We start from the raw sequence: 12,081 nt of genomic DNA, 5'->3' as shown, positions 1-12,081 counted from the left end.
GACATTTTTTCTTTAATTTCACAACGTCCTTGCTTCATTTGCGCCTCAATTTACATTCATGCTGAGATGTGCAAATCTTGTAAAAGCAGTTAACCATAGTTCAGAACCATCATATTCCTGCAAGAATGAAAGATAAGGACAGCAAAGTTCAGGAACTCTGGACGAGAAAAGGTGTTGAAAGTTTAGTCATGGGGAAGGAAAAAAGAAACATATAAAAGATTTAGGAAATCGAAATCAGACAAGATCCTTGAACAATGTAAAGGGAGCAAGGAAGACCTTAAGGAATCAGGAGGGTTAAATGGGGTAATGAGATATTTTTGCCAAGTAGTACTGAGAAGAATCCCAAGGCCTTTTATACATACATTAGGAGCAAGTGGTTAGCCAGGGAAACTGCAGGCCCACTCAAGTACAAGGAAGGGAATTTATGCATGGAACCAGAGGAAGTGGGTGAAGTTCTTAATGAGTACTTTACATTGGCATTCACCAAGGAGAAGGACATGGATGATGGTAAGATAAGGGGAGGGACATGTTGATATTCTAGAGCATGTCAATATTAAGAAAGAGGAGGTGTTGGGGGTCTTGAAAAATATTAAGGCAGATTGCTTTCCCAAGTCTTGATGGGATTTATTCTAGGATACTGAAGGAGACAATGGATGAGATTGCTGGGCCTTGACTGAGATCTTTGCACAGGCTAGTTCCCAGAAGACTGAAGAATAGTCAACATTGTTCCTTAGTTTAAACAGGGCAATAAGGACCATGCAGGAAATTATAGGCCAGTGAGACTTACATCCATGGTAGGGAAATTATTGGAGAAGATTCTTAGGGAAAGGATTTACTTGCATTTGGAAATGAATGGACTTAATAGGGATAGTCAGCATGGCTATGTCTGGGGGAGATCTTGTCTCACAAATTTGACAGTTTTTTGGAGAAATTATGAAGATGATGGGGGTAGGAAAGTGAATGTTGTCTATGTGGATTTCATGAAAGCATCAGACAAGGTCCTTCATGGCAGGTTGGTCCAGAAGGTGAAGACACATGGGATCTATGGTGAGTTAGATGCAAAATTGGCTTCATCTTCGAAGACAGAGGGTAGTTGTGGAGTGGTGTTTTTTTGACTGGAGGTTTGTGATCAGTGGTGTTCCTCAAGGATCAATGCTGGGACCTCTGTTGTTTGTAATGTGTACAGATGATATGGATGAAAATGTCAGTGGCCTGATTGGTAATTTTGAAGACAAGATGAGAACTGGTGCAGTTGTAGATAGCGATGAAGGTTTTCAAAGGATACAGCAGGATGTAGATCAGTTGGAAAGTTGGGCAGAGAAATGGCAGCTCGAGTTTAACCTGGATAAGTGTGGTCATGTATTTTGGCAGGTCAAATGCAAGTGGAAACTATATGGTAAATGGCAGGACCCTTAGGAACATTGATATATGAAGGGATCTTGGGGTGCACGTGCATAGCTCCCTGAAAGTGGCTACACAAGTGGATAAGATGGTAAAGATAAGGCATCCTTGCCTTCTTCAGTTGAGGGCACTGAGTATAAAAGTTGGCAAGTCATGTTGCAGTTGTATACGACTTCAGTTTGGCCAAATTTGGAATATAGTGTACAGTTCCAGCTGCAGCAGTATAGGAAGGATGTGAAGGCTTTGGAGAAAGTGCAAGGAAGTTTAACAGGATGTTGCGTGGATTAGAGTTTGTTAGCTATAAGGAGAGGTTGGACAAACTTGGATTCTTTCTGTGAGAGAGTCAAAGGCTGAGGGGAGACCTGAAAGAAGTATGTAAAATTATGCGAGGAATGGATTGAGTGGATAGTCAGAGTCTGTATCCCAGGGTGGAAATGTCATTTACTAAGTTTGAGGTAAGAGGGTCCTTGACTGAGATCTTTGCACAGGCAAGTTCCCAGAAGACTGGAGAATAGTCAACGTTGTTCCTTCATTTAAGCAGGGCAATAAGGACCATCCAGGAAATTACAGGCCAGTGAGCCTTACATCTGTGGTACCTTACAGCCTGGAACATGCTGCCGGGGAAGTGGCGGAAGTAGACACGAAAACAACATTTAGACAGATGCATAATCAGGCAAGGAATAGAGTGATATGGGCTGTATGCAGGCAGAAGAGATTAGTTTAGAATGACACTATAGTCAGCACAGACATGTGGACCCAAGGCCTGTTCCTGTGCTGTACTGTTTTATGTTCTAGATTCTAGTTAGTGAGTTCAATGACAATATTTAATTAATAATAATGTTTACTATAATAAACACTACTTATATGATAGAGGCCTAATCTCACTGCTAGGCGGATGGATGACATAACAGTGGTTTAGAGTTCCCTTTTACACTGAACGTGATATTCTCTGTAAATCAGTGAATTGTTTCCATTAATTATGATTTTCTCTCTCCCTGTCATTCAGATTTCACGATAGTACCTCCTCCGTTTTTGTAAGCCAGGTAAGGGAATCTCCAGATGTTGCCCAGACCCACTGCACAGCCGATCGTCGAGAGCAAGTAGTCAGACTTTGAGGACCAATTTCCCCGCTCCACATTCTCTTCACCTTCAGCTGCTTGTTCATTACTGGCAGCCTGAGGGACACAGAGAATTCAAAAAAAATATGAGCAGAAACTACTGAAGGAACTCAGCAGCTTTGGCAGCATCTGCGGAGAGAGGAACAGTGTCAATGTTTTGAGTCCAGAAGACTCTGCCCACACTTTCTGGTTTCCAGTTCAGATTTCCAGCATTTGCATTTACTTCACTTTTATTTTGCCTGATTCATAAGTTGGACTTTCTAAGAATCGACTGTACGCAAATACCCCACCCACAACAGAAACACTGAGCGGAATCTTACAGGTTCTGAGCAATGTGGGCTATGGGGAGACTTGTGTTTGAAATTGGACAAGGGGACCAGGGAGGGCCACCTTGACGTCGGAGTATCTTGGCTCCATCTTCAATGTTTCTCATGAGCGGCCTGTTGACTTTCCCACGAGGCAATGACGAGTTACCAATTAAACGCAATTTCTGCTTGCCAAACAATCTGGAACAAGAAGCCATAGTTTCAGCATAGGTGGTAGCAGATTTTAAAACGAGATGAGGAGGAATCACTTCTCTGAAAGGTTCTGTAGAATTCACTACACTGGAGGGCGATGGACACCAGGACATTGTTTAAACCCAAGGAGGAGTGAGACATACTTTTAATTAGTGATGGGTTGAAGGGTTAATGGAGAGCAGGCAGGAGAGTGGAGTTGAGGCCAGGATGAGAGCTGCCATCATTGTATGAAATTGTAGAACAGGCTCAAGGGGCTGAATTATCCACTCCTGCTCCTAGTTCTTTTGGAAGCACCTTTTTTGAGAGTCTGATTCACCTCTTCAACATTCAGCTTTCTGACTTACCACAACTTGCCAACCAAGTCAGATGTGAAGAAAGCTCGGCATTGAAACCAGAGCAAGTGCCTGGCAAATTGAGTCCGCTGCTCGATCTGTACATGGAAACCACGCGCTAAAATCTCAAGGTGAACTCCGCAGGTACTGCCCACGTGTATCCGACATCCAGGGACATTGACATCCAATATGCACCAGCCTCCCTGAACCCTCATGGCACACCTCTGAGCCACATACAGGACACTTCTGAGCATCAACGCTACATCTTGGGCTGCCCCGGCAACTCCCAGTGTAATGCTGCAGCAAGGAGACTGTGTGCTCAGGGGACACACACCTGGCTCGTGGACTGGACCAGGCTGTGTCTCTGTTCTCTTAAGCTCTCACTCTGTTAGCACTCACTCACTCTGCACGGGTTTCCTCTGGGTGCTCTGGCTTCCTCTTACGGTCCAAAGATGTGCAGTTTAGGTGGATTGGCCGTGCTAAGTTGCCCATAGTTTTCAGGGATGTGCAGACTAGGTGAGTTAGCCGTGGCAAATAGAGGGTTACAGGGATAGAGTAAGGGGGACTGGGTCTGTGTGGGATGCTATTCAGAGAACTGGTATGGACTCGATGGGCTGAATGGCCTGCTTCCACGCTGTATGTCACAGGATTATATGTCAGAGGAGCTGAGGAACTTTCATGAGTGAGTGAGCGGGCGGTGCAGAGGGTATGCAGGATGAGTGGCACCAAAAGCGTTGGGGGTGTGTGAGACCAAGTGAGGGAAAAGGTCGAAGGCAATAGTGAGAGTGGTAGAACATGAACCCTGGTGGGAGGTGGGTGCCGTACAGAGACAAAGTGGACGCAAGGCAACAGAGAGAAGATGGTGGCACTGACGCTGGCGGAGTGGAGAAGGTCATTGACTTGCGTCTCACTGCACTGGGCATTCCACCATACGGCTGAGACGTACTGACCTGAGTGACACCCTCCTATCAGGCTGGCATGGTCAGTGCTGCAGTCTCCTCTGCCAGTCCTGCGGGAAGAGGAAGTCCTGCTTTTACACTACCCCCTCTGTGGCAGGACCTCCAGACATCTGTCTGAAAAGCAGGGCACCCATTGCTGCCTGACTACCAGCGAGGAGGGTAAATCTCAGGCACTGTACAAAGCAGCGGCTACTCCTGCGTGCTCCAGGCCTTCAAAGATGACGCTGACGGCAAGGGTTTCTGGTGAATTGCAGTATATCCACCGAGCATTCAGCTGTTCTGGGAACAGCTCACGGTAAGATGGGGCAGGAATCCTATGTGAGGGAAGCCATTGCTGGCGGGATAGGGTATTTAATGCAGCGAGGTTGGTAGTGCAGGGCGAGAAATCTTGCTAGGCCTCATGGTGGAAATCCCTCCAAAAAAACAAACCCCGATGCAATTCGCACTTATCAAAATGAAAAAAAAAAGCATGATTCAGCCTGCTGTGTAGATCTGCATTCAATAGCAACCATTGACCGGTTTAGAATCCCCCTGAACCACACAGAGAGACCCTGCAATTCGCGATAATCAAAACCATCAGCATTTTGCCTGTGTTTACACGCATATTTTGATCTGGTACTCACAGTGCCCTCTGGAGGGTGTATTAGATGGTAAAGTTGTAAAAACCTAGACACAGTCAGCTGTCGTTTGGCCATGTGGTGGAAAACAAAAGATTCTTCTGTTTACTGGGGGTATAGAGCTCCAGTTTGAAAACTCAAGCTGCTGCAGTGCTTTGGCTGCAAGGAGTGACTCCTGGCACAGTCTCAGACAAGCGCCATCTGCACCAACTCGGAACAGGTGAATCTGTTGGTCCAAGGCTACTAATGTGTATCAATTTCAGAACACTCAGTGTCAAAGTGCATTTACATTTTTGTTGCATTTTTAAAAGGTGTCAGAACTTTGCAGCAATCAGTTCATGGAATTTTGAACCATCCATACATTAATGAAATAACGGGATTTTTAAAAAATATCTGATGATTAAAATCTGGGCCGTATGACTACCATTTGAATATTTATTCTGTTAGGCTTAAATTAAGATAATTAACTTGCAGACCCCTTCACAGTACATTGGGAACTGGGAAGTTTCAGCATTGCATTTGTCTGTCACCTTTAAACACCAGCCACAATACTTACATCAATCTTTCGGGGTTTCCTGACTAGTTAGAGTGGGAGCAACACATGGCAGTCTGGAATGAGTTTAAAAGGACGCAGCAAGGATCAGAATTGAAGAATCACGTGCATTTTGACAGGCCTGTGAATTGTAAAAGATGCAGGCTCCTTTTGACAATCCAGCACCACACTTTTCTGCATGCCCTGGAGGACAAGCTGCCAGAACTACAGGGAGACTGTTCCCAATAAGCAGGAGGAAAAGGATAGACCCAGGGAACAAGTAGGGCTTGACTTCAAGTAATTGAGAGTTTAGAGTCACAGTCATAGAGCTGTACAACATAGAAACAGACCCTTCGGTCCAACTTGTCCATGCTGACCAGATATCCTAAATAAATCTAGTCCCATTTGGCAGAAATTGGCAAGATCCCTCCCAAACCCTTCCTATTCATATAACCATGCAGATGCCTTTCAAATGATGTAGCTGTACCAGCCTCCACCACTTCTTCGGTAGCTCATTCCATGCAAGCACTATCTGCTGCCTGAAAACGTTGCCTCTTTTAAATCTTTTCCCCTCTCACCTTAAACCTATGCCGTCTAGATTTTGACTGTCCCACCCCTGGGGAAAAGATCTTGTCTATTCATTTTATCCATGCCCCTCATGATTTTATAAACCTCTAAGGTCACCCCTCAGCCTCTGACCTTCCAGGGAAAATAGCCCCAGCCTATTCAACCTCTCCCTATAGCTCAAAGCCTCCTACCCTAGCAATACCCTTGAAAATCTTTTCTGAACCCTTTCAAGTTTCACAGCATCCTTCCTATAGCAGGAAGACCAGAATTGTATGTGGTAGTCCAAAAGCGGCTAAACCAACGTCCAGTGCATCTGCAACATGATGCCCTAACTCCTACACACAATACGCTGACCAATAGAGTTAAGCATGCCAAATGCCTTCTTCACTGTCCTGTCTACCTGGGACTCCATTTTCAAAGAACTATGAACCTGCACTCTCGGATTTCTTTGTACAGCAGCACTCCCTGGTCCTTACCATTAAGCATATAACTCCTGCCCTGATTTCCCTTTCCAATATGCAGCACCTCACATTTATCTAAATTAAACTCCAGCTGCCACTCCTTGGCCCATTGGCTTATCTGATCAAGATCCTGTTCTAACTTCTTCCTGGTAACCTTCTTCGCTGTCCACTATAACCTCCAATTTTGGTGTCATCTGCAAACTTACTAACCAGACCTTCTATGTTCACATCCAAATCATTTATCTAAGCGACGAAAAGCAGTGGACCCAGTACCGATCCTTGTGGCACACCGCTGGTCGCAGGCTTCCAGTCTGAAATGCGACACTCCACCACCGCAGAATTAGTAAGAACTGCTGATGTTAGAGTCAGAAATTTGCTGCAGGAATGTGGGTTGTCACTCCTGCCTACACCAGACAGACAGTGCTGTTGCAGTTATGTGAGTGGTACTGATAACTCACAACCCTCATGTTTTTCTGATCGGGGACGTATGTTCAGATCGCAACATGGCCAGCAGTGAAACATCATATCAACTTTGGTTAAAATCTGGAAAAGAAAGCGAGCTTAATTGTGACAAAGTAACCACTGTCAAATCTGATCTGGTTCTCAGATGCTCTTTAGGGAAAGAAATTAGCCATTATTACATGTGACTCCAGAACCACAACAATGTGTTGGGCTCTTCACTGACCTTTGGACCATTAGAAATGGGCAATAAATGTGACCTAGCCAGTATTGCACATATCTCATGAAAAGAGTCAAGAGATCCAAACGGCTGATTCAGGCAAGAGAGATTAGCAAAGCCCTTCGCCTTGCCTTCCCAAACCTTCTCTTTTATATTATTCTTCCAGGCAATGTAGGTGTTGGGGAAGCTTCTCAAATCCTTATCTGAGCAGTCACGTCTGACCCTCATCCTATTGCAAAGATGCACCAATCTTCAGCAACTCTCCGTATTCCCCTCCCCTCCCTTGTCCACATTCTGCAGGGACTCTTCCTCCAGGACACCCTCGTCCACATTTCTTCACCCCCACAGCCCTACGGCACCTTCCCATGTAACTGGCAAAGGTGCAACACCTGCCCATTTACCTCCTCTCTTCCATGTATCCAACGTCCCAAACATACCTTACAGGTAAAGCAACACTTCACCTGCCCTTCCCACAATCTAGTCTACTGCATTCACTGCTCACAATGTGGACTCCTCTACACTGGGGAAACAAAGCTAGACTGGGCGACCACTTCTCAGAACATCTACGTTCTGCTCACAAAAAAGACCCTGAGCTACCCATTGCCTGCATTTTAACACACCACCCTGTTCCCTGGAGAACATCTCTGTCTCTGGCTTGCTACAGTGTTCTAGTGAAGCCCAACACAAGCTGGAAGAACAACACCTCATTTTCCGCTTGGGGACCCTACAGCCCTCCCGGCTCAATATCGAGTACAATAATTTTAGGGCCTAAACTGTCCCATGTCCCAGTCCCCTACTCCACACACCAGGCCTTGTTACCACATAGCCTGCCATTACACAGGTCCTGTTGTTAATCACTAACAGTCATCATTAACAACTACTTACCCTTCCAGCCTGATCATTAGCAACTCCTTTGTCTGTCCAACTGTCTTTCTCTCTCTTAGGGCTCTATCCTTTCATTTACCCCCTACCCCCACCCCAGCCCCCCCCCCCCACCCCCATCTCCCTATTTTCTGCATATAAACTAGTGTTTTCCCAGCCTCCATCAGTTCTGAGGAAGTGTCACCGGACCTGAAACTTTAACTCCGTTTTCTCTTTCACAGATACTGCCAGACCTGATGAGCTTTTCCAGCAGATTTTTGCTCCATTTTCGCTTACATCCTTTCAAAATATTGGTCAGCTCAAATTCAGGTGGCTCCTTTGTCTGCCTGCAATTTTTTCATCTGATTCGTGTTTACAATCCATAGAATATATTTCAATGTTCCATTGTCCTACCTTCCCCCCTGTTGTCTGCCAACTATGTCACAAAACAAGATCTGATATGTCAAAGATAAGGAGTTGGTGTCCGTGAATGGGCTGAGTTTTTCAGGTGGAACTTACTTGTTCTGTGGCCTGGGAGGGGCACGGAGGGCTCAGGATTGATGTGTTAGATGTCTGTACTGTTGCACATCCATGCCAGTGCATCTGAAGCCATCTATCCAGGGCATCTCTGGCAACCAAGTGTGCAGATGGCCTCATTGCGTTAGTCTCCCACACCTGGGAAATAGTTAGAGTTGCCAGTCAAATTGAACGTGTGGGTCATATGCATGTGGACATTCAGCTGTGGTCTTGTTTACAAGCATAACTTCTCACTTGGAAGTATTGAGATTTGGAGTATCTCTCAACTAATTTGTCTCAGTTCAGCCAGACAAAGCTGGACTCTCGAACATGTAGTATGAACCCACAGAGACTACAGAGCTTCGCACCCAAAGAAAGAAAGCCAGTCAAGGGTGTTACCTTCTTCTGTATAGTCTAATGCAAAATTATTTTTCAGCTAGGTTGTAATTTTCCTGGATGTTGTCAAGGTTGAAACTCCTCAGAAAATATTCCTCCACCAAAAGAAACAGGAACTGGGGATGTTGAGTGGTGTGATACAGAAGATTAGAGTCACAGGGTCATAGGGATGTACAGCAAGGTAATAGACCCCTTGATCCAAGTTGTCCATGCCGACCAGGTATTCTAAATAAATCTAGTCCCGTTTGCCAGCATTTGGCCCATATCTCTCCAAACCCTTTCTATTCATATACCACCCAGATGTCCTTTAGATGTTGTATTTGTACCAGACTCCACCACTTACTCTGGCAGCTCATTCCATGCGCACACCACCTTCTGCATAAAAAAAATTGTCCTTTGGGTCTCTTTTCAATCTTTCCCCTTTCACCTTAAATCTATGCCCTCCAGTTTTGGACTGCTCCAACCTGGGGAAAAGACCTTGTTCAGTTACCCTATCCATGCCCCTCATGATTTTATAAACCTCTACGAAGTCACCCCTCAGTCTCCAATGCTCCAGGGAAAATAGCCCCAGCCTTTTCAGCCTCTCCCTATAGGTCAAACCCTCCAACCCTGGCAACACTGTTGTCACAGTCAGTCAGTGGGCATTTTCTGAATTCCTGCTTGGGAAATAAAACCAGTCTGACTTCTTGTTCAAGCATTGACAGTTTCTAAACAAGGCCTCACACCAAAAGGCATTGTCTGACCTGAGATGCCACCTCCTATATTCATTGACAAAGCCTTTAGTTATCTCGGGACATTGACTTAGAAGAAATTCAGATCAATTAATCAATCAATTGAATAATAATCAATCAATTGAAACTTGCATCTCCTTCCTAAATGATTAAGGATTTAACAGGAGGGAGTTGGCCAGCCAATTTGGGGTTATTAAATATATTTGCATCATTTGTATAATCTCTTGATCTTTTACTTATAAGTTCTGAATCTTGATCCTTCCTCTCTCACTCATTACACCTGAGGAAGGGGCAATGCTCCGAAAGCTTGTGTGTTCAAATAACCTGGTGTCGTGTGATTTTCGATTCCACTTAGAGGTGTCATTTGTCTGGCATCGGCATTTCTGATGCTTTTACACCCTTGCCGCCAGGTCTGAGAAGACCAGATTTAACGGAGTTTTCTCCCACTTTGCAACTCTGCTGGACCTACCCCTGTCGTTGCATCAGGCGTGTTCCTGTAATGAATTTGGAATCAGGACAATTTGGTATCCAGTGTAGCTGTAAGCTGACATCAAAGTTCGGACTGCTGCTTCTGCCAGACCGTTGGATGATGGGTAGTATGGAGCTGTCCTTACTTGTCGAAGTACTGAAGTTCCCTTCTGGTAAATTATGGCCTGTTATTTGTGACCGAAACTTCCGGGATTCCGCGTACTGCAAAAGATGCGTGCAATTTTTCTGTTGTTGACCACGTGTTTGACGAAGAACTCCATGTGCGTCCATCCATTTTGAGTGGGCAGCCACATAACAGAGAACAATGAGGCCATGCAAGGACCTGCATAGGTGACACACAATTGAGCCTGGGGTTTACCTGGCCAGCCCCATGAACGTGGCGGTGCTGCTGATGGTAATTTTTATCGCATCTGTAGCACAAGTAGGTCACTTGCGGTGTCTGGAACACACACTTTTCCCTTCTAAGGCACACTACCACCAGAGAGAAATGTCAAAGGACTATGTCCAAGTTTTATAAGTTCTCCTTATTGTCTTCCTTGCTATTAGGCACATCATCTGTATAAATAGTGACCTGTAAAATGTTCTCCATTGCCTGCCAAGAAATTGCACAGGCTGATGATAACCCAAATGGCCTGTATATTGGTACAAACCCTTATGGGTGTTAATTGTAGCATAACTCTGGGAATCCTCATCTAACCACAATTGTAAATACGCATGGCCCATGTCCAGCTTCGTGAAGGACAGACCTATGCCAGCTTTGTGTGTGAATCCTCTGTGTGAAGAATTGGGTATTGATCGAGCTGCAAAAAGTGGTTTACCATTTATTTAAAACCCCCACAAAGGTGAAATGACCCACTCGGTCTTCAAAATCCATACAGCCAGTGCTGCCGATTCTGCAAACTGGACTAGTCTGATCCTTCCTTCGCTTTCCAGCCCACTGCTTTCACCATCTACTTTCGCATCTAAGGCAAACGGCACTTGCCGAATTGTGGAATTGCTTCCTGGTCAACATACAAGGTGGCTTACACTCATTTGACTGTACCTAGTCCTTCTCAGAAACCTTCTGGGTATTTAATTAGGACTTCACTCAGACAGCCACTTGCTAATCGAAAAATGCTGAGCCAATCTTGGTGAACCTTTCTCACCCAACTTCACCCCATCAGGCTTGGGCTCGAGCCTTTTACTATAAACAGTGGTAACTGACCCAGCTGCTTCTCATAAGAGATGGGAACCGATGCTGTACCCTTAATCTGTAAAGGCTCCCAGGTATAGGTTCTCAGTCTAGCCAAGTCCTTACACAAGCTTAAGGGTTGGAGTCCAGAGCTAATTTTGTTCTGCAATCACTGAAATAGCCACCCCAGAACATCGGCCTTCATTAGAACCCAATCAACATTTAGCCAGATGTTTATTTTGATTGGTTCTCATTTGGGTATTCCAAATGAGATATAGGTGGACTTTCCAGGGTGTGCACTGTCTTAGATACCAGCCTATGCATTCTCTTATTCAATTTAGGTCTAGTGAGATCCTTTTGCTGTCTTGAGCCTGCATACTGGCAGCAACTACAATGGCTTGCTGGCCTGGATCCTGAAGAAAATTTTAATCATTTGGCTGAGACTTAGCTTTGTTTTGGGGTTTTGCTATGGGCTGTTCTACAGTCCTCTTGTTCGGGATATGTTCTTCATTCAAGTGGTGTTTCCCAAGCTCAGTCAGACTGGTCAGGTTGTCCAGTTTCATTAACTCCACTTGCAGCATTTTCCAATGAGAAAGCCAGTTGAAGTGCCTATTCGAAGTTCCAGTTGGTCTTCAGCTAGTATGTATTTTGCATGGTTACATCAATCGTTGCACTCTCGTTGCCATTGAAGTAGCTCCACAGAGGCTGGTATCCCATCACCGAAATCACCCTT

At 45.1% G+C, this 12,081-nt stretch overlaps 1 protein-coding gene across 1 annotated transcript in view; it reads right to left on the bottom strand.

Annotated features, from left to right (window-relative positions):
* Positions 1 to 10,447, bottom strand: part of LOC125458778 (sodium- and chloride-dependent neutral and basic amino acid transporter B(0+)-like) — a 61,458-nt gene extending 51,011 nt beyond the window's left edge. The window contains exons 1-4 of the mRNA XM_048544429.2: positions 10,158 to 10,447; positions 2,840 to 3,025; positions 2,423 to 2,576; positions 55 to 117 (exon numbers count right to left, since the gene is read on the bottom strand). Coding sequence (XP_048400386.2) covers positions 55 to 117; positions 2,423 to 2,576; positions 2,840 to 3,025; positions 10,158 to 10,447 — 693 coding nt within the window. The remainder of the gene's footprint in view (positions 1 to 54; positions 118 to 2,422; positions 2,577 to 2,839; positions 3,026 to 10,157) is intronic.
* Between the last annotated feature and the right edge of the window lie 1,634 nt (positions 10,448 to 12,081).

Source organism: Stegostoma tigrinum, chromosome 15, assembly GCF_030684315.1.
Source record: "Stegostoma tigrinum isolate sSteTig4 chromosome 15, sSteTig4.hap1, whole genome shotgun sequence".
Classification (NCBI taxonomy): Eukaryota; Metazoa; Chordata; class Chondrichthyes; order Orectolobiformes; family Stegostomatidae; genus Stegostoma; species Stegostoma tigrinum.
This window is presented reverse-complemented; position numbering and strand designations above follow the sequence as displayed.